This window comes from Tetranychus urticae, chromosome 1 (assembly GCF_039701765.1).
Source record: "Tetranychus urticae isolate SD_2017Ah chromosome 1, NJAU_TeUrti_SD_1.0, whole genome shotgun sequence".
NCBI lineage: Eukaryota > Metazoa > Arthropoda > Arachnida > Trombidiformes > Tetranychidae > Tetranychus > Tetranychus urticae.
This window is the reverse complement of record NC_142958.1, coordinates 22896391-22922952: the sequence shown is the minus strand read 5'-3', so window position 1 is coordinate 22922952 and position 26562 is coordinate 22896391. Positions and strand designations below refer to the sequence as shown.

At 31.0% G+C, this 26562-nt stretch overlaps 1 protein-coding gene across 1 annotated transcript; it reads left to right on the top strand.

The window, feature by feature from the left end:
• Window positions 1-748: 748 nt before the first annotated feature.
• LOC107362265 (chromaffin granule amine transporter-like) lies at window positions 749-8166 on the top strand. The gene is made up of 14 exons (XM_015929292.3): window positions 749-888; window positions 978-1080; window positions 1276-1479; window positions 1758-2697; window positions 2847-2905; window positions 2971-3054; window positions 3841-3933; window positions 6344-6433; window positions 6529-6633; window positions 6736-6831; window positions 6952-7030; window positions 7168-7219; window positions 7339-7402; window positions 7518-8166. The coding sequence occupies exons 3-14, from the start codon at window positions 1326-1328 to the stop codon at window positions 7832-7834; spliced, it is 2133 nt and encodes a 710-aa protein (XP_015784778.2). The 5' UTR covers window positions 749-888; window positions 978-1080; window positions 1276-1325; the 3' UTR covers window positions 7835-8166.
• Window positions 8167-26562: the final 18396 nt, after the last annotated feature.

The window sequence follows — 26562 nt, the reverse complement described above, 5'->3', positions numbered from 1 at the left end:
AATAGCTTATTTTCACTGTTTGTCGGGCAGACAATTTCATGATTTTCAATCTGAGCATGGCGCGTTTGTTTAAACTCTATGGAATAGTGTCAAAAACTTGATTATTTAGGTTAAGATTTGAGACTTTGGCTCGTATTCACTAACTGAGATCAAAATCTCGAATCTTGATTGTTCGATCAAATTGAATTTATTATTCACCAAACTTGGTTACTTGATTCAAATATCAACAAAACAAAGATCAAATCTAACAAATCTTGGATCTGTTGAAACCAGATATTACCGAAATAAATTAAGAAATTTTGTGCGATTTGCAAAATTTCTCTGGTCCACAGTTTATGAGAAAATCGAGTTCAAAGCTGAAACTTCGATCGCCTTTTGTTCAATCATAAAAGTAGATTTTTGTCATGAAAAGCATCTTAATGGTGTAACTTTTGATGATCAACCAGAAAATCCACCTATTTTGAGTGATACTATCAATACTTCCATGTATATTAGTTTATCATTAGTCTATTGTAAATGTAATAAAATCACACTTTGAATAATCTTAATGATTGTGAACATTATTTACGAAAACTGGAGCCTTCAACAGTTTCAACAACCTCCAGCATTAACTGAGAGGTTTTATAACTCATCTTTGTAATTATAATTTGTATCGTTTTCAAGTCTTCCTTGATTTCTCTCTTCCTTACAGATTATCTGTTGCATTTTTTAAAAGTCAAAACATAACATATAAAAGGTAATATATTAATACAAAGTAAACAATTAAAGGATGAAAAGATGGCTTGGTGTAGCACCGATGAAAGGGTAAGTACGTAAAAAGGTAAATGTATTTACATTGAGTTTACTGCTGTTCCATTGAGATAAAGTTACTGAGTAAACAATGAGAAGGTAAGTGTAACAAGTAAAATGCTCTCTCATACAACACAAAAAATTATCCTTTTTAAAGACTTAACCCGCTCTCTGTTCAATTTGTTTAGATTGTAATGAAAATCTTACTTTACGAGCATTATACAATATAAATGGTTGGAAACCCTTTCTATCACTTTGACTCCCGTTTTATGCTGATGCATTAACCAAAAGGTGAGTGAAACAAAACCTCCAAGTCTAAACAAGTTATCACTTTTGGTAACTCCAGTCAACTCATCACATTGTGACTTTTTACATTTTATTTGTTTTGTTATGATGACATTATCCAACGTATTTTTTTGACTGACTCTGTTAAATATCCTGAAAATTGTAATTTACTTGTTTCAACCTTTCCATTATCCAATACAGGACAAGCCATTGCTTTCAACTTTGGATAGGATCAGGAGTGGACAGCAAAGATGGGAATTTTATCATCTAATCAGCGTAAAATTTGGACAGATTTAAGTTATGTTCTATCAAATATGGCCACCAATTTAAAAGACAGTAAACTAAGTGTGGTCATCTTAATCTATTGCAGTTTTCTCGTTGATAATATCTTACTAACCATGGTCGGTAAGTAAAATGGTTGAACCAAGTTTACTTTATCTGCATTTGAATTGCATTTTTGTTTCTTTTTTGCGCATTTGTCAATTTGTATTAAGCTCAGATTAGATGGTCTGTAAAATGAAACAATTAGACCAAATTAGGGATAAGCTAACAAAGATAAATTGGTTTTGTATGTTGTTTCCATTGGGATATGCGTGAATGATGAAAAAATGAATTCAAACTCAATTTTGTTGTTTTGTTTAATTGATTTTGTTTTCTTCTTTTTTTTTCTTTATCCGTTTTAGTTCCAATTATTCCTGATTACCTGGAAAGGATAAATGCTAAATCTTATAAAATTGCTTTTAATAACTTGACTGGTGAATTAAATGGGACCCTGACACAATCAAGCAAAGAACCATCAACATCAACCTCTTCCTCTTTACCTTCTGCTTCCACAGCAACCTCTACAACTCCAACGACTACCTCAACCTCCTTATCTACATTATCACCATCACCATCGTCATCGTTACCTTTATTTTTACCAACTTCAACATCATTATTATCACCATCATCTTTGAATGGTAACATATTTATTCAGTGGAATCAATCAAAAGAATCCCTAGGGAGTTTTGGTGGGAAGATTAGTTATCGAAAGTTGCTTGAAGGAAAAGTTGTTAACCGAAGAAAAAAAGATTATGAGAAAGAGCAAGATGATGGTGAAAAGGAAATAGGAAATGAAGATGAAGATGATCATGATGATGATGGTAATGATGATAGGAAAGAGAAAAAAGTGAAAGAAGAAAATGAAGATGGAAAATCGTACCGATTAATAGTAAAAGCAAATAAGTCTCTTAATACCTTAATGGAAGGTCAAACTGATTGGACTGGGAGTAAAAAGGTAATGAATCCCCATGAGAATGAGCCAATTGATTGGAAGTCTATACCTGTTAGACGATCAAGGATTGTCGAGTTGATGTTAAAAGACAAATTTGGTGATGCAGGAAATCCTAAAGAAAAAGATTCTCACATTGGTTATGGAACTTACAATTCTCATCGTCACTATCATCCTCATTATTATCATCATCATTTCCATAATCATCAACTTTCCAATGCACCAAAAACAAACATCCAAGGAGAAGATAAAATGGATGATAATCAGGAAGAGAGATTAGTTGGAACGCTTTTTGCATCTAAAGCTGTTTTCCAGCTTCTTTTCAATCCCGTTTCCATGAAACTCATACAAAGGTTTGTCCCTTTATAATCCGTCAACATTTCAATTCAATGCAACATCTCTGCTTTTAATCAATCCACTATTCAATAGATTTCCCATGCACATTTTCAATCATTTATATTCTTATTTGCACTAAAATTATTCTTTTCAATTTTCATTGCAGTTATGGACACAATTGTACACAAACTATAGCTTTAATGGTCCTACTTTGTTCCTCATTGAGTATGTTGCTATTTCTCGATCAAATAAGGTCCAATATTTAAACCTTTTGCTCTCATTTATCTAAGCTTATGCCTTTTCACAAGGAATTAAAACCATGTTTCTGGCAAGATGCATCCATGGAGTTGGATCATCAATCATATCAATTTCAGGTAATTAACACCAACTCAGTTATCAATTTTATGGTCAATTTCAAATGCCAAATGACAAAGAAAAGCTGTCAACCTCTAATTTCTAGAGTTGAGTCATTGATAAACAACAATAGATTCAATCAATCGATATAATCAACAATAAGATCAACCACAGATGATATAGCTTTTAAATTACAATTATCAATTATTTTCAATCCAATGCAGGATAAAACCTTTCAACCCTCATAGATGGCGATATTGTCTTTAAGGTTGACTTTATATTTTTTAATGTCAATCTTGGTTAGTAATGGCAACAAATTAATTAACCTGTTCAATGACAATCATCTTAAACACTATTATCAATTAATTAGACAAATCCCTTTCAAATTAAATCATCAATAATTAAAGCAAGAGTCACCTACAACTGTTGATTTGTTTAATAAGCTCTTACATGACTTATTGATAAATTGATTCAATACAAAATGATACTTTCAATAAATGAAAGGCAAATCAGTTTATTAAGGAAGCCAATCAACTAACCATGAAAAGAAACATTTCAATTGAAATTTATTCAAATGTCTGTGACGATAAATTTGATTGAAAATCAATGATTCATGGTAATCCCATTATCTCATTAGAAAAATAATTCAACCTCTATTGTTCAATGAAAATACTAATCATAATAACTCGTAAGATTTGAATGTTTACTTACCATTAAGGTTATCCTAAGCTAATTAAGTAATTTAAACTCTTGAATTATTTAGCAATAAAATTAATTGTCACTCTGTTTTTGTCTCTTAATTCCAGGTATGGCTACAATTGCTAATTTATTTCAAGATGAAAAAGCTCGATGTCAAATTATGGGAATATCTCTTGGAGGAATCGCTGCTGGAGTTTTGGGTTAGTTTTACCTTTCAAGACAAATTCATCATCCAAAACCTTGATCCATTTGTTAACTGAAAATTCATCTTGCCAACCCTGCTAAATGAGTTTCTCCCTTTTCCTTTTTTTTATCCGATAAATCAAATCAAATAGAAAGTCTCAGGTTAAGTAGAAGGCGAATAAAAAGCTGAGTGAAGAAAGGAATAGAAGAAGAAAAAAATAGGTAAAAATGATGATTATTAAGGTGGGTTAAAGATTAGGATGATGTTGATGATAAGGAAAAGGTAACAAGCAAATGTGAAATAAAAGTAATAAGTGAAGATGATGGGAATGATGTAAAAGTTTTGGATTAAACTGGTAAAAGACAGGAAAAAAAAGGTTGAAAAGTGAACTGAAAAGTAGGGATAAATAGAGTATATCGAGTTGCCTTTTGTATCATCATCTAGTTGCACTTGATCTAGAATTTGAGTTTTTTGTTGTTGTTGCTGTGTTCACACAAAATTCAGAGTAAAACCCTGTACCCAGAATTGAGTTGAATTTCCAATTAAACCAGGAAACTCTTTTCTCAACCAGCCTTTTCCCTCGTTATGTTATCATTACTCTCATATCTAATACATGTTATTTTTTCCCATCTACTTTACTCTCTACTTTTTTTTCATTGCGCTCTGCTTTTTCCATGATAAAGTCTATTAGATGAAAATAAGTTTCTATTGAGTTTTGGTGAGTTCGGTGAATAGAATCAGAAATGCCTTGAAGGGAAGATTGGTTGTTAGCAAAAGGAAGAAGATATATATATATATAAAAAAGAAAAAGACTCGACAAGATGATAATGATGCAGATGATGATGATGCAGATGATGATGATGATGGCCATTGAATAAAAGCTGAAAAGGATGAAAGAAATAAAGAAATGGATGAATTGCCATTGGGTCAACCTATTTGACCATCATCATTGAAAAATGGTCCAACGTTTTTTTTCCTCTCAATTTGAACATTGCCTTTCTAATTCTTTAAACACGAAATACTCTTTTCTCTTCTATACCTTTGACCATCTTAAATCAACTGATCATCTCTTTGATTCATCTTGACCATCTTTCTTCATCCTCATCAGTCCATGCATTTCCTATCTTATTCAATTCCTTTTTTCTCCTTTCAAATAATACTTCACTCCATTTATCATGGAGTGTGAAAAATTTGCTTTTCTCTCTGCCATCAATAGGTCAACTCATTTGCTCGATCACAGTCAAGTCTTGAGCCAAATGTGATACTTTTCCCCATCTTGATCCATCTTCCTCCCAAGGCTTAAAATCATTTATTAACTCACACATATTTACATAAGTTGAAAATTTTCAAGTGATTAACCATTAAACTGAATAAGTGAAGGATTAATCTTGTAATTACCAGGTTAGCCTTTGAAATGTATTGAACTATTTTTACCTCTTTTCCTTCATCTTAGCTCATTGTGCGATTTTTTATTCACCTTCAAAATTTACTCAGATTATATTGCGATCAAGTTTATTAACTTTTCTCACTTTATCCTAATACCATTCAACTTGGCAAGTAAATTGATTAAAATGAGCCAGTTTTTAATTAATTTTTGCTCATCAACAATAGCATTTTTCACCATCAACCAAACTGAGTGTTGATGAATTGCTTGATATCAGATAATCAAATAACATTGAGCTATTATACATAATACATGATCACATTAATATCAGAATGGTATTATTAATAGTTGGATAGAGAGTTTGAAGGTAAGCCAATCAAAGCCACTTTAACTTTAAGACGCTTTAAATTGTAAAGAAAAGACAATTTTCAATTTTAAATTTGCTTAATCAAAGTATTAGCCATTTGACAATTATTTTATAACCTTTAATCAATTAACCCATTCATCTAGATTAACAGTTTAATAGTTGATCCAAATTCAATTAAATGGTGATGATTGATGTTGAGAAAAGGAGGAAGAAAAGTCTAATGCTATAAATCATTGAGCGATTAAATTGTTGCACCATTTAATTGAATAAATTTGTTGATTAAAACAGATTATTGATAATAATAGAGTTGAAGGGGAAAAGAAAGCCAAGAAAATGAATTAACTATTTCATGATTATGAATCCATTTTAGCTTATTATATTACCCTGTGAGTTTATATTAAAGTTGATGATCTTTACCGTTTTTGCATTTGCCTTCACTGTTTTTTTTCTGGTTATTACATTACTTGGGTTTTCAGGTTTTCAGGTTCAGTTTACATTGATATTTGCGTTCATCAGTTTTTCAAGTCTTCCTGATTCAGTTAAATATTCCTGCACAATAGTCATTATTGTAATCAACATTAAATGGTTCATGAGAAAGATGCTTGTATAATTTGTAATTAATATGCTTATATTTGCACTAATTAAGTTTATTGTTTTATTCCTTTTATTTTGCAGTTGGTTATCCTTTTGGTGGTTTTGCTTATGACTTTTGCGGAAAGCAATTACCTTTTCTTTTAATTGCATTTCTCTTCACCTTGATTATCGGTAATTTCATTTAAATTTGTACCAAAAAGTCAACTCTGTTAATCTTGTTTCATTTTTTACCTTCAATTTGGGTGACAAAATCAATGGCGAGACAGGATTTCAACTAACATTTATGCCAAATGAAAAGGAATCTCATTTGAAAATTGAAAGCTTCCATTTTGTTGGAATGGTCAAGGATCTTGATATTATGCTGGCCATTGGTGAGTATCATGGTTGTACTTTGCTATTAATTAAAAATTACAACTATTCATTATTCCACTTTCGATGACTTATTTTTTTTCTCTTCTTTTCTCCCAATTCAGGTTCAATATTTTTTACGACCAGCATAACTGCAGTTTGTGAACCCATTTTACCAATTTATTTGATAGACTCTCTTAATGCTCCAGAATGGCAATTAGGTAAGTCAGTTAGTGTATAAAATAGCTATCAAATTTAACATTCAGGTAGAAATGATGAAAACAAGAAGAGAGAGAAAACGAATTCTCAAATTTTAATCAACATTTTCTCTCCTTTACCAGGAATTGCTTTCCTACCTGATGCCTTTGGATACATTATTGGAGCTCATATTCTTGGGTTTGATAAGCATTCAGTTGATAAGTGAGTATTATTGCTCGGAATTTACTTCTTATAGAAAGCTTCTTTCCCTTCAACTTTCCACCTTTTCACCTTAAATCAACCTTCTTGCGTTCACTTGAACAATAAACATTATTTACTGTTTTTTTTGTCTGTATTAGGTGGGTTATAACAATTATAAGCCTCTTTTTGGCAGGATTTGCTACAATTTTGGTGAGTTTTTCCCTCCTTTTCAATTTCATCATTTGAATTAACAAGATTCACTAGCCAATACATTAACCAGATTTGTTGTACAATTTATTGTAATAAATGATTTTCTTCTACTTCCATAGATCCCATTAACAACCCATTTTTATCAACTCATAATACCTCAATTTGCATCAGGATTATCTATTGGTAAGCAATTTTCCATTACTTTATATTGTATTACAGTAATTGAATTGTTAATATTGTCATTCATTTAAACCTTTATTTTTTCCATTTTTTCACTTCTTTCCTTTTTCCATCCCAGGTATTACAGATGCTGCCATGTCCACTCAACTAGCATCAATAGTTGATGAAAGATACTCGGCCAATTACTCAATGATTTACACCTTTTCTCAAATAGCGGTTTGCCTTGCTTACATTATTGGTCCAATCGTTTCAAGCATCGTTTTACCTTCCATTGGTACAACTGGATCATTTCATGTACTTGGAACCACTGTTATCCTCTATGGAATCGTTTGCATCTCCTATCGAGTCTATTTGGCAGAAATATTTGGCCGGAATTTATCGGAAGTAATTCCAATTTTATCCTGGAATTCCTATGAAACGATTGAAAATCCATGAAACAAATTGATCTCCAAAAAGTACACAACCTTACAACTTCAACTTACAAATCCAATGTTCGCTTGAATAATACTCGATTTGCCAAGTGTTTTGAAATATACTTCATGACTGGACTTGAGACAAATTGACAAAATGTTTCATTGAAACTCGTTTCAACAATTGATGGAACTTGAAAATGTAAAAATTACTCCAAACTTGACTGCATAAAATTTGTATACTTGAATGCATTTCCAATCCCAAAGCAATTGTTAAAAACCAATTGAAATAACCAACAAATCATTAAAGTCAATGTAACACATTCAATTTAATAAAACCTTATAAGAAAACTTCAATCTCACTGTTTACTATACAAGGTGGGCAAATCCTGAGCCCTAGCTACAGTTGAGTTTACAAAAATTGGAAAAATTAAATTGAACTTTCAAATATTTCCAGTCAAAATCAAAGTCAAATCAACAAATGAACTTCAACTTAACCCAAAGTCAAGTCTAGTTAAGTTTAGTCTTTTGTAAAATGTAAAGCAATTTACACTTTCAGCAAATTGTTGGAGTTAAATTTTCCTCCAATCTTAACGATTTTCTTGTTGTTTACCTTTTCTGTGAACAGGCCGTTAGTCATGCATCTTTTAACCCAACAAAGTCACTCACGTCCCATCAAAAAGTGCTTAAATTACGGCCTCTTTTCCTTTAGACTAAATAATCTTTTCTTTTTTTTTGGAGTAAAATTTTCATTCCCAATCTATTTACTGGCATCATCGTAATCATCTCCATGAAACTCATCTCTTGAATACAAACTGAATACAAATATTTTCATGCAACTTCAAACCACTCCATTGAGTCTCTCATTTAATGGATTTCTCTTGATCTTCATCCTCCTCCTCTTCCTCATCATCACAATTTTCATCTCGCCTTTTCTTTCTTTTAACCTTTAAAAGAAAGAAAAATTGTTTCATCGTTTCTCCCTTGCGATTAAAGTGAACATTGAAAGAAGGATAAGAAAAGGAGAAAAAATCAGAATGAATTCTGGTTCTTGAGCAAATCAAACTTGTTTCATGGACACCAAAATCATCAATTGATACTTATACAATGTTATTTTTCATTACTCACTCCCAGGAACATAAATTATCAACTAATCATTTCAAATTATACTTCACTTTAATACTTATTTACCCTTTACTTTTCCTTAAATCTTCACCATTATCATTATTCAACATAATAATACTTCATCTTTCACCATTAATAATCATAATGATAATCATAGCAACAGCATAATTGATCAAAATTTTGTATTTTCCTGACAATTTCAATTTTGCACCTTCGTCTTTTTTTTGTTACCTTTCAATGTTGTACAGATGTAGCTTATAAATACTGTTAAGGACGCAAGTTGACAAGTTTAATATTATAAAATGATATTAAATTTATACTTGATTGTGAATGAAATTGTGTTTTTTGCTGTTACTTGTATTCACTAGCTAACAATATTACCTTTATCACATCAAATTACCATAATATTGAAGATAACTTGCGCTACTTTAACGCTTGGTAACAAGGTAAAGAAAGGGAACAAACCTGAACAAAACAAAAAGATGAAAACAAATGAATAAATAAGTAGTGAAACTGTGAAATTTAAATTTCTCCTGAGAATCAACCATTGTTTATATTTAGGTTCAGTTTATTCACCCAGATAAAATAATATTAATGCACGATAAATAGATGAGAGTTTAGATGAAAATAAATGAATAAACAATTTCAGCGTTTTGTGTTTCTCATTTTCATTTCAATGTTTCACCCAAATCAAATCAAAAATTGCCTTTCAATAAATGTAATAATCTTTGACCATCAAGAATTATTATAAAATGAAAAAACATTGAAAAGTGTTTAAACTTTATTTGTTTCAATACAAACGTTTCTTCAATTCACTAATCAACTTCAAATATTGAGAGCAAAAATTTCTGGTTCATTTTAATAGTTAACAGGTTTACCGATAGATGGCAGGTTGATAGATACAATATTGATATCAAATTTTGTGTGAAATTTTGATCAAACTAAAAGGATTCCAAGCGAAATTTTTAGGAATCCTGAAATTCATGCTTGAACTTCATGTCCGAAAATAGTCAGAGGTTAATCAGAATTCAGATTACTGAGAAATTCACGTTTAAACAGAGTGAGGAAAGTGCAGAATCCGTGTTTTAAATTATTGACTTTGGGGAAAAGCTTTTTTGGTTAATTGGGTTAACCTTTGGGTGCTCAAATTTCATTTAAATTTTTCGATTTTTAACTTCTCTTTTCTTTTCGAATATCAAGAAACTCGTGAAATCAGTTAATGATAATGAGTTGAAAGTGATCTATTAAACGAGAGCGAATGTTGAATAACTTTGCTCGAATAGTGTAAAGCTATTTTCAGAAAAGTGCTGTTTCTCAATTTATCGATTGTTAACTCAGCTGTGTATTTTGTATAAAATTGGAAATTTTCATTGAGAATATTTATCTACTTGAAAATTCAGCAAATCGTTTTGGAGAATCACATGAATTTAAAATTTGAGGTTGAGTAAACTTTGAAAAGGCTTTACTGGTAAGCTTAAGAAAGATCAAAAAAGCGAAATTTGGTGCAACATTTTGCTCATCCATTGATTGAAATTTCACTGGACAGATAACATGGAGAAGACCAAAGACTGGTTAAAGTGACATTTGACATTCCTGCAAGCAATCAACTTGAGATAAAGTCACAACTCCAATTGAACACTTGGACAGTTTATCAAACGTTCATCTAAACTCCAACTCGAGAGTGATTTTTTTATCAAAAAAAAGGTAATCACGATTGGGTTATTTTGCATTGTTATTGCATCTTTATTGAACTCAACGACAACTTGATCCCAATTGATTGAGTAAGCAACTCGATTCAAATAACATTTTAATGCAAAAAAATTATACATTTTACTGTGAACATAAATAAAGCATCGAGTGAATATGAAATTTTCAGCCAACATTGAAATGAAAAAATAATTGCAAGTTACTCACATTACTCTGATACTCATGGACTAGTCAAACTCAATTTACTGTTATTGTTAATATTTATCTGCATTACTATAAAATAATCATTAGAATATTTGATACATGATGAAACCTTGAGCAACTCATGTTGGAATGTTGGAAGAAGAGAGAAAAAAAAGACATTAAAAGATAATTTTGACTTGCAAGCAAAATACCGTGATGATGATAATGTTAATGGTGAAAGATGCCGATAATGTGAAGATAACAATTGTGGATAAAAAAAAGTGATGCATTAATTAATATTAAATAAATGTAAAGATGGAAAGGGAAGGCAAAAGATAAATAATTTTCCGTTCAGATTCTCGGTGAATAATGATATAAATAAATGTATCAGTTGCCTGATGGTGTACAAAGTCAACCTTTATTTAAATGATAGCCAGTGAAGAATCTGTCATTCCCTTCATTTTGAACCTTCATCATTATCATCATCATCATTATCATTTTTTCTTCTCTTCCTATCAAAACTTATCTTCTCCCGAAATAATATGATAATAATAAAACTAATAATATGCGGACAGGGAAGGAAAGGGAATGATAACCTTGATAATATTGAGTGAGGAATGAAGAGACAAGGAATAAATCGATAGAATGGAAGATAAATTATGATCAGATTGGGTGTAGTTCGATTGTTTCAGAATTGCACAGAAAAGTGACTAACTCAGGGAGTGAAAGCTATATGTGTACATCAATGGATGGATTAATAGAGCATAAAAAGGAGAGCAAAAAGGAATGGCAATGGTGAGGAAAAAGGTTCAACAATGGAATGGTGAAAATGCAGCGAAAAAATTGACAAATACAAGTTCATGGAAACTCCAACTTTTCATATAAACACCATGTACCAATGCGATCATCATGTTTTTTTTGTGTCTTTTCCTTACGAGGTTTCCTTATCAAACTGGAAAAGGTCGTCAATCTTTTTGTTTTTTGACTCTCTTCTGTTCAATTCCATCTTTCATGTTCAGATTAACTTGGAATTCGAGAGAGAGAGAAGAGAAAAAATTCTGAGTTGAGATGAAAAATAATGTTAAGAACTGTATAAAGATTGAAGATGAAAGGAAAAAGAAGAAAAAACAAAATGATAACATTGAATAAGCTATACTTTATCAAGATAATAATCTGGAATTTTTGAGTTCCCATGAGAATATTCAATATTCTTTATCAGGTAAATTAACTTGCTTGTTCGTAAATACATTACATTGGATTTTCTGAACTTTTTTTTCTTCTCTTTTTCAGAATTTCTTTTCTCTTTCCTTTCATCTTGTTCTTTCTACAATAAGATGAATTAATGGATACAAAATGAATTGAATGATTATCATCATCATTGTTCTGTAATGTTTAATACAAGATTTTACTTTTTCTTCCTTTTTTCAGTTTCCATCATTTTCCATTCAGTCATTACATTATTTTCAATCAAATGCTCATTGGAATACCATTTCTAAAGATAATTGGGTTAAATTGAATTTTTCAATGGTAAACAATCAACTGATTTGATTATATCACTTGAATAGAGAGGTAAAAGGAACACGAAAAAAAAGAAGGAAAAAGTTTTTCAAAAAGTTTCTCAACTCTTTTCATGATCATCATTTACATATCAAAGTCATTCTTTTCAGCTAAACACTGTCATCATCATTAGCTCAAAATGTTCACCAAAAGTTAATTGAAAAATCTCTTTTTTCGTAATAATTTTAATGAAAAGTCAAACAAAAATTTTACACTTTTCACTCTTTTAAGTCAACAATTTCATCGATTCATTTTTAGCCTCGACTGTAAATTCATGTTCAACTGACAGAAATACAAATAAAATTATTTCCAAAACTAAATGCTCTTTTCTGTGAAAAGGGAATGAAAAGATTTGAAAAATCTGGTTTAGCCAAGAAAACATCAAAAATCGATTTCGTTCAAATGTTCAACCAAAATGAATAGTCGATGGAAATTTAACCCAAAAAATCTGTGCAATATTAGGCAACGAAAAGCATTGAAATTCAGTGTTAAGAGTTTAACCAATTCATTGGACCAGATGAGTTTATCTCAACTAGCTTCAGGCTTCTCATTACCATTGATTTACTGAAACAAACCAAGAAACTCTGAAAGGTAATGTTTCATCTGAATAAGATTACGATATTCATGAGTTTAACCAGAGTAAATGACAAATCTAATGAATGGAAATGATTGAAAAGGCAAACCCAAAATCAATTCAACTCTTGACTTGGGCAGAAAGGAAAAAAGTTGGTTTAAAATGAACATTTTCAAGATTAAAATAATCAATTGTGATCAATATCTTTGGTAATAATTCCTTGTCACCCAATTTTGCAGAGTAAACATGGTTATACATTGGAATGGACAGATTTAATGTAAAGACAAGTAAAGACTGAGAAACCCTGAGAATGCATTTGTTTGTCATTTTCAATGACATTACCAATGAAGCAAATTATTGGTGCAAACACAGAACAAGAGAAAGGAAGAAGAAAAGTTGAATGAAAATAATGAAACGTGAAGTGATTCCAAGTGGTTCCTTTGATTGTACCCTTTTAACCATCATTATTATGCTTATTAATATTGACAAATCAAGTCACAAGGTTTAATCTTACTTGAGGCTAAAAGCTACAAGAGCCACATCAGTGTAAAGGTTAGTGTATAAACTCATTGAAATTCAACCTGGATTGTTGTAACCAATGTCGATAACAAAAACTGTATGATCAAGATGTAAACAGATAAAAATAAACTGTCCATTTGACCTAGAAAATGATGATTATAATGAATACATTTTGTACCTTTCACACACTGTCCAGCCAAATTTTATTAAATTGCTTCTTCTCATAACAAACAATTTAAATGTCAAGTGTAAATGTTATCAAAATAATACCTTTAACCATGAAAATTTTCATGTTAACTCGACACAATTTCATATCTTGAATGGTTTTCATGTTTATCTTTTACTCCTTTTCCCTTTCTCTTCCTCTGTAACCAATATCGTTGTAATCTAATTGAACATTTTCACGATTGAAACTCGACTGGAAAGTAAAGGCAAACCAAATTGACTTTATTTTGTTACATGGAAGAATCGAAGAAAGTGAGAAATTTTTCAATCTCTTTTTACCTCTAATTTTCAACCTTCAATTCAATCAAATGTAAAGTTAATGCAATCATTTGCAAAGGCCTTTATTTCCTCTACTTTTTGATTCAACTTGATCGATTCAATTTTTACCTTTCTTTTCCTGAAAAAACCAATTTTCCATTGAACCATAAGAAAATGATTGAAACTTTGATCATTCCGGTTGTTCAATGACAAGTTAAACCATTCAAATATTGTAGACTAAATCATTAGAAATGGAAAAATAAAGAAAGGCGAGAAAAAAGGTAAAAAGAAAAGCATTTCAATAGGAAAATGTGAACAAATTGAATTTTTTGTTTTTCCCTTTTTCTTTTCTTTTCATCTTCCTTCTTCGTCTTCTCATGAAACAATTATTCTGAATGAATTAATACACTTTTTCCAATTATAGCGTTTTAAGTTGCTGTTAATACAGTTGAAGCTTTTTTTATTTCTACTTATTCACTCCCTGTTATTGTCAACTGGCTTATTGATTGTTAACCCTTACAATGTTATTGAATAAAGTGACAAAAGCTAAGCCAATATACATAATAGCATTTTACACTGGAAGAAGATTTTTTTCATCTTCCACAATCATTTACATGTTAATATATTCTGATTTCTAATGCATATTAAAATTCACTTTGATAATGAGATTTGCAATATTTTAGAGTCTCTTTAGGCTCAACTGTAATGCTGAACTCTTTTTTTGTTGCTAATATTTTTCAACATTTTTATTCAGTTTTGTTTTCTCTCTTTCATTTTGAAATTTGAATACACAGAATTTCATTGGAATTTTGATGATAATTTTTGCCAATTTAAAAGTGTATTCATTGTACCGCCAATTATAGATTTATCAGCAAATGATAATCAATTAAAATGCTTTTTCTCACTATTAAAATGTCAACCGGTGATACTGTGAGGAGAAAATTTTTGCATTTTTTTACTTCTACTAATTTACATATGAAAAAAGCTAATCTGATTAAACAAGTTTCGTTGAATCGTTTTGTTGAGTTGTAAATCAGTGAATGATGAAAATGGAAATGAGGACAAAAAAGGTGTTTTTCCAGGTTTACTCGATGCTGTTCAGGTGAGCAAAAATATTGTCCATCAAATTGCGTGACTTTGGATTGGAAAAAGTCTGCTAAAGTTCAACTCGAATCTTACCTTGAAAATTGTTAGATTGAAGTTTTAGGTGAATGGAAACCAATATCTAAAATGGCTCGAATGGTAAAGGGTGCGAGGTTGTGCTTTGTAAAGGGGAAGAGCAAAGGTGATAATGTTTAACGGAAAAAAGATGGGACTTGAATAGAAGCGGATTGAGCAAAGATTTTCAAGAAAAAGTCATCAATTTTTGCACATTGCCCCTCGAATATCTGTTGAGTAAATTTAATTAACCTTTTTTGTTCTTAACTTTTCCTCTGTAACCTAAACCAAAAACAAACTGATCATAGACATGATACTTGATTGATGATGAATAAACTCATGAATATGTTATATTACGTTTAAAAATACAGCAAATGAATAAGAGTTATAACCCAATGAAGCAAATAGAGTGATACATGAATTAACGTAGGAAACCTGGAACCTACCAATTAAGACTAAAAATCAGACTAACATATATACAATTATCTATTAAAATCTGATGATAAATTTTAATTAAATATTGGTGTTACCTCACTAAGAAATCGCATCTCATACGGAGGTAAAAAACCAGTTACTATAGTTTATTCATATGAAAATGAAATAATAGTAGATTGTACCATAGCTGGTGTACAGTGTACGGATAGGCCTTTACCACCTAGATTTAGATAAATCATAAGTTGATGGATAAACCAGACCAACATATATAAAATCATAAATGACTAAAACCAATAATATAGAAATTAAAGCAATAAGTACTGCATTAATAGCTCACCATCGGTATATTAAAAAACAACCAGTAATAGTGTTTTATCACTATACTAATAAGACTGTAATAGATAAACCCTTCTATGTCACGACGCTTTATCAGCCGACATTGGACATTTATTATCTATGATTATTTATAGTTATCCAATCATCAAACCTTCAAAAAGTCAAGATATAGTTATCGAAATAGACTCTGAAAAAGAAAACGAAATACAAATAATAGCATCCGAATTAATATTAGTAGTTTCATCCTTAATTACTTTTGCTCTTTGGTTTGCTATACTCTTAACCCGCTTTGCCATTGATCATCACTGTGGCCCAGCATAATAAAATAAATGTTATGAGTAACAGTATGAATCAGTTAAACCCACAAATAACACAACAGGAAACGGCTCCAGTAGTGGCAGCAGCCCCGATAGTAACAACAGGTCCTGCATAACCCTTACCTAATATTTCCTTAACTATTAATATAAATTTCTTATCTGGTGATGATGATGAAAACATCATCGATTGGTTTCAAACCTCTGAATTTTCTGCAAAAGCCTTGCGGTGGAGGGAGACTGATATGTTGAATGCTATTCCGGCGTATTTACAAGATACTGCTAGACGATAATACTATACCATCTCCAGCCAAGTCATGCCTGTTCAAAAATATATTTACATTAACAGCAATATTTTCACTTGAATTGATTTTTATATTTTTGCTTATTTTTGTGAATTTGTTTTTGCAAGTAATCTTGATGAGAAAACAAATTAACTATGAAATTTGATGTTATTTATTGTATGTTCATTGATCAATATAAATTGCTTCTCTGGTGATGATGATGAAAACATCATCGATTGGTTTCAAACCTTTGAATTTTCTGCAAAAGCCTTGCGGTATCGGTGGAGGGAGACTGATATGTTTAATGCTATTCCGGCGTACAGCTAACGTTCCTCAAACATTACCATCAACTATTGACTCAAACATTTATTCACCATCAAATTCTCTGATATAAAAGGTACATCTCTTTTTAAGAGGTTAGAGAAGTTGGAATCAAGAGTGGAAACGAGGGTTAGAGTTGAAGTTATGAGTAAGATTCATAATTAGTATTGTTGTTTAAATCTATTAAAATTTTAATTTTATCACCCCTTGCATGTCAATTCATCTCGCGCTATTTCGTGATAACCTACGCTACTTTGGAAGTTGACAGTTGTAATTTAGTTTTGTGGTGGTATAAACAGCAACACCATAAAAAAAGTGTTTTTGTATACCTACAGTATTGTTTATCAAACCATCGGAATTATTCGTCAAATTTTGTCTTCCTTGCAATATTCTGGTATTTCTGCCGATTCTTTGTAGAAGAAGCTCGCTTTGATCAGTAACATAGTCCTTCTTGAATCCATCTAATTCTAAGTCAACGATTTTGTCATGTGGACTCCATATTTTCGGCGAAGGGAATAAATGTACTAGCGATGTGAATGTACTTTGGATATTAAACATTTGATCATCATTAAAAAATGATAGATCGAAATTATCTCCGGATAAAAAGGCTTTCAGGGACTTTACACTTCCACCACAAGGGGCTCCCAATGTAATTACGGTATTTATGTAATAATTAGCTCAAGCATTTTCTTTTTTAATCAGTAAAGCGGCCATATTCACACACCCGTGGGAATGACAGTCGAGATTGACTTTTGTACCGTTTCTTTGGAAAAAGACGCCTTCTATCATTTTCCAAACATTGTCGTAATAAAAATTTGGAGTATCAACTATGAAAACAAAAACATTAACGAATAATCGTTATGAGTGAATCAACGAATTAAAATGAGTTATAAACTTACCAACGGATTTCCTCCAGTCATATGGAACGCCGAAAAGTGTTTTATTGTCTTCAAATCCAGCAGCAGCTAGGGATTCTATCATTTCTTCAAAAACCTCACCTGTCTTTCCTGGCCATTCCTCAAACATATCTTCCAATGAAAGAAGGTGTCCAATTTCATCCAGACTAATGCGGTCAATACTATCAGCAACTGTATTGTTGTTTTCGAAATATTTTAAAGCCATCCGTGCTTCCCAGCATGGACTACTAATAGGGTGCACCATAGCATAATGAATCCAAATACGGTGCAAACCTTTGCAGCATGTATCATATGGATATCTGTATCATTTATTTGAAGCCAACCCTGGAACTGAATTATATGAAAATATTAATTTCAATAAATCCAATAAATCCTGCATCAATAGGTCCTGCATAACCCTTACCTAATATTTCCTTAACTATTAATATAAATTTCTTATCTGGTGATGATGATGAAAACATCATCGATTGGTTTCAAACCTCTGAATTTTCTGCAAAAGCCTTGCGGTGGAGGGAGACTGATATGTTGAATGCTATTCCGGCGTACAGCTAACGTTCCTCAAACATTACCATCAACTATTGACTCAAACATTTATTCACCATCAAATTCTCTTCACCTTGACCACCAAATTTACCATCAAAATATTTGTTTCAGTTATTTTGTGTCATCAAAAAAACAAAATAAGTTCAAACATATATTTACATTAACAGCAATATTTTCACTTGAATTGATTTTTATATTTTTGAATATTTTTCTGAATTTGTTTTTGCAAGTAATCTTGATAAGAAAACAAAGCTGCGAAATTTTGATTAGCTTGTTTGGCATATAAAAGCATTATTACAATAGGTGATAACATTTTCATTTTTCTTCTGTTTGGTATAATTAAACATCTTGAGATAGCTACCATGACCGACGGGAGAATAACAGAGAAGCATACAATCTTTAAACTCTTTCCAGTCTTTGGGAGTCTCTGCACTTTCAAAGGTTGAATCATACCATGCTTGAACTCTTGAATCGAGAAACCTTCTTACTTTTTGAAAACGACGGGTATCATCCCAGTTTGCTTGATAAGTCCTTGTTTCAAAACCGAGAAGCCAGTCTCTCACGAAGATTCTTCATTTTTTCAATTTTAGTGTGGCAATTTTTGATAAAGTGAGTTATCTTGTGTATTTCTACTACTATTAATACTAACGAAAGCTATGTTCGTTTTACTCATGTGGGATTCGAATGCTAGACTCTAGAGAAAAGATATTTTTTATGCTTTTACTCAACAATCAGTGCGTCAATAAGTGAACTTTACATCGATTGCAGGCTTTTGCTATTCCGAACGAAACACTTTTTTCTGACTCTTTATTTCCTTGTATATTAATTTGTCGTATTTTTACTTTGGTATATAGATAATTGTTGAAATAATCATGAATAGACAACACCCAAGGTGGAGTAAAATTTTCATTTTTGGCCTCTCTTTTCTCATGATAAATCACATTTTGTCTTGATCATGTAATGAAACTTGAAATGATTGCAAGTTTAGTATAAATTATTAAACAGTAAATGTTTCAATACGTGAAAAAGGTGTATTGATATTAATCATTGTATTGGGTTTTATTTTGCTTTACCTGCAATTGAAAAGTCGAGCTGTTCAAGTTGCCAATAAATTTAGTTACACTTGAAAGGGTTTAAGATAATTGTGTTTTAGTGAACGTAAATGGACTAAATAATCAATGTCATGCACAATCAAATCACAGACAATCGTATTGTACAATCCATAAGGTGAAACATTTCAATTCGTGCAACACTTTGGCGACAAAATTTTCCATCGCTAATCAATCCATGTTTGACCAGCAACGAATCAACAATCCAAAGTAATTTGAAACAAATTATGTATCAAACTATTATTGCTCTCATCATTTGTGCATTCCTCTCGTTTCTTGAATAAACTTGCTCTTCATTATCATCGATGAAACCCATTAAAAGTAAATAAATGTAAATTCTGTGAATGAATGAAAGGAAATATTTTCATCATCTTACCAAGTAATAATTTTCACTCCCAAGCATAAAAGTGGCATTCTGTTTATCATTCAATGTAATGCACAATTGAATATTTAATGATTGTAAATGAGATAATCATGTAAAATTTATCGAACCAAATGGTATAAAATTTTAATGTTAAATCACCATTATTTCATCAAGAAGTAATAACGATTGAATAATGAGCAAGTTATTTCCAAACAGAAAAATTGGTAATTTAAATGATGTATCGACTGATTAGAAAGTTTCTTTAATTAGCATTCATCATCTTTTTCTTGTTCATTCAAATGTTGAGTCGGACTTTTTTCATCTCAATTATCAAGTCAACAATTACTTCAACAAACGTGAGTAGATTATCCTGATAAAGCTGTATAAAGTTTCAGGCAATATATAAGTCAATCTTTTGATTCTTACATTTGAACATTTATTTTGTTTTTTATTTTTTGTTGAATATTTTCGTCGAGATAAATGTATTGTTGATAACACGGATTCCATTGCCTCAAAGAAACACGTTTCAACATTAAGATTCAAAGATTATTGACAGGTTCAATCTACTTCAGTATTGGTGCAATGCTGAGCCAGAAGCTGGAATTTGACTTTTTTGAATTTTAACCAGAATTTTATGATTATCTACGACTGGTGATGTAAATGATAATTGTCATAGTAAACTGAAAATGAAAAAAGAATGTAAAAAGTTTCTGAAAATGAATTGTTTTGCAAATTGTTAGAAACCCAAAGATGGAAATAAAATTCGAAGGTTGACAGTCGATAAAGTAAACCAGTAAATGATGGTGAATAAAATGAAAAAAAAGATGAAAGAAAATGACAGAAAAAGATAAAGAAAAGAATAAGCAATAATTCCCAGTCGAATTGTATTTTATTTGATTATTTGAACAACTTTTAGCTTACTTTTCGTAAAGTACCAAAATACAACTAACCAAGCGTATTGCATACACATACACAACTTGTAAGCGTAATGAAAGCATAAATTGCCTAAAGCCATTTCTTGGCCTGTCAAACTTTTTTGGTCTCAGTTTACAACAATTTTAACATGATGAAAAAGGTTTAAGGAAGAAAGTTGGAATGAAAACCGAGAAAAACAAAATTGTATTTCGCTATATTACATTATATCAACATCATGTAATAAGACAGCTTCCCAGTTGATTAGATCAACTTTCATCTTGAAAATAAAAATGATGGACCGTTTATTGCTCTCTTACTTTTCTTATGAAAAACTTGACAAAACTGTAAAACTAATAATTTAGTGATGATACAATATAATCTGATCGTCAGTCGTTTCACTTTACAAATTCATTAATTGCTTTACAAGCTTCATCATGGAAACTCGTCTCATTCCCTGCCTTGGGTTCAATATTTGATTCGTTTGCATTCCAAAACATTTATGATGACTCGGATTATTCATCAGTTGGTTAATTAAATTTTCAGAATTTTTCTATTGCTAATAATAGTTCAATTAAAATTAGTTTCCTACAGTATCAAAGCTGAAAAACTTTGTACTCAACTATTCTGTTCATTTTCTCTGATCTAGTAACGGAATTTCCCCTGAAATTCATCCAAAGACTTATTCAATTCTTAAGGTAATTGGATGAGATGAGTTGAGAAGAAGATTAAAATTGATGTTCTATGGTTTTGTTCCTTACTACTTATGTGTACTTTGTATTCACTTCGATGCAGACAATATGTAGGTATTAGGTGTGCGATCGTTTGCGCTAATAAACAGATTTGTTTATGTAATAATTCGAAGACACAGTTCATATATTGCATGAAAAGATTGTACATTGAAAAATCACTCAGCACTTCATCGCACTATGCAAAACATAGTTGGTTCAATAATGACTCATTGCAGCCTCAAAATGCCAGAGATAAAAAACTGATGGTTGATGTTCAACAGATAAATCTGTGTGTTAGTGGAAAAGTTTTGGTTCTTTAGTTTTTGGCGGTTTTCACCTCTTGCCAAAAATTCTCGATAAGAGAAAATTTTAACTAACTGAAGTTTGAAGTATTCATTTTCACTTACTGAAAATATCAACTCAAAATTCATGGTTTCGGAATGTAATTCAATTCAATTCTCAACAAACCATCTGATGTTTCACCATTTACCATTCGAGCTTGTTTGAATAAAAAAAGTTGAATAATCTGACGAAATCATACACTTCACTATTTTAACAGTATTTCTTTACTAACCTGAAGAAACTGATTCATGGCTACTTTCCTTTCCACCTTAATCATTTAACCGACTATTAGTGATCGCCACGTCAGATAAAACTGTACAAAAATTTTGCTCCGAACTTCACCGAACAATAATTTTCTTAAAAAACACAAAAATTGACCGAAATAGCTTCTTACCAGACACATCAAACTGAGCATCTAAAGGAACATTAGAAACTTGAAGAAACAAATAATATCGTAAAGAGTAAAAGCTTACCAAACAAGAGCAACTAAAGGCAACTGAATAAGATGAAAAATAAATAATAGCTAATGGAGTTGCAATCTATTGGGAACGATTGATTAGTGTTAAATGTGAATTTAATAGTTACAAGCTTTTCCAATTAATGTAGTCCAACACTTTTCTCTAGACCTGACTCTCTTCATGGACTATTGTGATCAAGTTTATCTTCAACATTCCAAGTCAAAAATGTGTCCAACAGAAGGCAACAATTTTCAAGTGCACTGAATCCACAAGAATATAATGAGTGAAATGATCATGTGGGTGAACCGTTGAACACCAACAAGTATTGAACGAACAAAACTTTCAATTGAAGGAAGTTAATCATAGTCACCATTTCCTTTTCCTATCCTTTACCATCATCATTTTCATCCTCATCTTTCACTCTTGACATTATCAACCCTTTTTACATCCTATTGTTATATTATTTCGTCCATCTTTAGTTTCCTTTTTCATTCTTCATGTTTTGTCCTTTGCCGTTGTAATCACTTTCAATGATATCTTTTGACCATAATTTTGCCTTCCTTTTCTTTCTCTCTCTCCATCATTATCATCACCATGATCATCATCATGATATTACTTAGTTTACTCAATATGGAATGTAATTTAATCTCTTTCTCTTTTCTAGCCTAATCAATCAGTTGAGGCTAATAACAAAAGAAACTGGCAACTCTTTTGTTGTTTACCTAAACAAGCTGGACAATGAAAGATACATTCATATTTGATTGACATTGGACAAGAGACAAAATTCAATCAGATAATTGTTATTGAATAATATTAATACTTTGGTAGAACTTTTTTCTCTTTTGCTTTTTTCTTCTTCTTTTTTCAACTTTCACTGATCCTTAAAGCCTTTGTAACATTATCGTTGGCAACATTTTCACGAGTCAACATTTTTTTGTTTCACCAACTTTAACAGATTCACGTGTAAATGTTGGCTTGAAACAAGGCTTATAAAATGAATGTGCATTAATAATTGTCAAGATTGTAACTTGATGGATTCAATTTCATTCAATCAAAGCAAAAGTCGCTTAGGGATTCAACGAAAAGTTTGTTGATTTTCATTGCTTTTGGTCAACTTGTTTTGAACAGTTTAAACATTTCAACAATTGTATTATAAATGAATGAAGAGCAAGATTGATAATGCATCCAAAATTGGGTTGTCAGTTGATGGTCAGATTATTGATTGGAAAACAAGTGAATGGACACTTGAAAACTCATTGTTTTCATTCAAAAACTTGTCAATTGGACCTTTTGCTGGTAAAATGGTGAGACAGAATAAAGAGGAAAATCCTTGCATTGCCATCTCTTTGGATCAATGAATGGTGAACAGTAATGGTTAAACTTTTTGGTTCAGATTGTAAGGTGAGTTGAGGTGAACCAAATAGGATGAGCGAGTTGCATTGGAAATACAGTTTATACAGTTGTCGAGTCTTTATTTGTCTGTACTTCGTTAACATAAAGATGATGATGGTGAAGGCGAAGGCGAAGTAAACAATTGAAATGAAAATTGATTGATAGAGACTCAATTTGTAGCATGGAAACCAATTCAATCTTTACTTGGCTCTTTGAGTCTCATTAACAGATCAAACCCATTGTTTTCCCATTCAATTTGCCCATGCTGTTTCATCTGTGATAACAAAACAATCCTGCCTTTTAACTTGTCTACTTATTTTTGTACCTTTGCCTTCCCAGCCTAATACAATATTAATTTTACTCCAACTTCAATTTACCTTACAACAGGAATGAACAAAATAATAACGATAATGATGAAATAATAAAAGCAATAATCATTTATAGAAGAAGTGTTTTGTGTTTTTATAAAAGCACTTTTTTGCAACCGAATGTTTTACAGTGCTCAAGTCATTTTTCTTGATCAAAACAATCTTGATCTTTGTTTTATGCTCAATCAATGTGAAAGGAAAAAGATCAATTAAAACCAACTTTTCAATGCATTAAGTGGATAAATCAAGTCAATGATGTAGTCTCAACTATCTGCTAGCTGAGCTGAAATAGGTTTCTCAGAGTAAATAGTATCGAGAAAAGATGCCAATATCAATTTACACCTTGTGTGATGCGATAATACAAGAATGTATTGTTAATTAATTGCATACAATCGTAATTAGTAGTGGTGAGAGTAGTGGGAAAGCATACGCTTCTGGAACACTAGTAAGTGTAAAGGTATGAAGAAAAGACACGGTAAATGGAAGAGTCATTTTCATCATTAATATCAATTGCAGGAAACTAGAGTTTATATTTACTGTAAAACTTTATGGAAAAGTTGAAAAAAAAGTTTTGTTCTTTTATTCGATTCCTTCATTTGATATTAAGATTAAAGACATTTTTTCTGTATATTTTTGTTGTTTTCATTTTTCAAAGTAAAATGGAAATAAGTTTCATTATTTTCGCTTGGTTCTTCTTTTCTACACCGCTTTTATCATGATAAACATGATTTATACAGAAAAATATCTTTCATCAATAATGTTATTATGGATAAAAAAGTGAAAAATGATGCAAAAAATGCGATACTATCAACATAGTAATCATTTTGTATTGATCTTGTTACAAGAAGAGCAAAGGTATAGAGGTAACTAACATTTTTCATCTCCTTCAGGCTCAAGCCTAGTTATACATTCATTACTATTATTATTATTACTATTGGATGTTATTTGAATTTCAAAGTTTATTACTGGTGAGTGAGTAAAGATGAAAACTCATGGAGAGTAAACAATATTTCATCCTTGGTGCTAATAAAATCACAGCGTGAGAAAAGGTAAAACATATCGAAGTTAATGTAAATATAAATCTATGCGTCTATGGGTTAGCCATAAATTTTTTAGAGTTTTTCTCATTTTATCGTATATTATTAATAGTAAAATCAAAGCTGTTAGCTTCGAACACAAATTAGCGTATTGCCGTTTTAAAGACTATTGGGTCCGAAAAAATTGTTTGGGAAGAAAAAAATTTTTACACAAATTCTAATAGAAAAGCATGGGAAGTCGCTGTATTTTTATAATAGCAATTCACAATCTCGAAAGTTACCCAGCATTCAGTGCAATTGAAAAGAAACTTGAAAGAATTTACGAGTTATTCCATAAAACTATTTCCGTTCGTTTTCAATACAGCGTACCATAGATGTGTGTATGCTTTCGTTATGAGCATTTTCAAACAGTGTGAAACAATAAATTATGTAATGATGCATAACCGATAGATATGATTAGATGGCTAGAAAATTCTAGAATTAGATGACATAAGCTATTTGCCCTTTTTCTTAGATGTTGTTGGAGATAGTGAGGTACAATTAAAGATAACTGATGTAATGAGCGATAAATTTCAGTATAAATGAAACTAAGAAATGTAACTTTACAGTTAATATTTCCTTGAGTCAGCGAAGACTCGGAAGAGTAAATGAAGACCTTTTCTATTAAACTCTTGGTCCTCTTTCATTCTCCTTCAATAGCATACAAAACATGTTCGACGTAATTGTTTTTAATTGTAATTATTATTTTGCCTTGAACGCGTTACTATCTTCTATTATAATCATCGAAAATTGTATTTGGTTGTTGATAAATTCAAAGTGCGATTGCGCAACAAAAATACAAACAGACTAAAAAACATCTTGACATGTGGTTTATTGAATGGCATCGCCAGGAAAAATGCACCAATTTCATTATTGATTCGAGACTGTCCCTTTCTCAGCAAAGATATATTAGGTGGTTTATTCATTCATAATACAAAACAATAAATTTTTGCTTGCAGTAATTATAAAAAGATAACTTATATATATTAAAACGCGAATAAAATAAACATTTTAAATTGAAATTGAAATTAATCTTTATTAATTTTGAAAAAGGATTTTAAAATTTTATAGTAACGTTCAGTTGTCCAGTTGACTGTCCAAACATGAATCTTCAATCTAATTGGCAATCTTTTGCGGATTGCATTGGGAGTTTTCTTCCTTGTTTTCTCAAGGGAAACCTGCTCCATGTTGTCAATGCGCTTTCTCATTGAAAAGTCTAAAAAAGCCCGCAAAACGAGCGGTTTTGGGTTCAGTTTGAGTGTATGGAGGCTGGTATCGAGGTTGATACCTATTCTGATAAGATTGGTTTTGATATGATTGGTTTGGATAACGTAGTGGTTGATAGGTTGGTCGAGGCTGAGAGGCCTGATATTGATAAGTCGTTTGTCGAGATCGATTATCACTTCGACCATAGTCCCTTTCTCTTCTTCGGGTTTCATTTGTATCCATTCGAATTGTTCAGTTAGATTTGTTAGTTGTTCTGTTAATGAACTGATTTGTTTGTGTAGAGGGTGTTTTTCACCACGGTCCTCTAAGAATTTAATT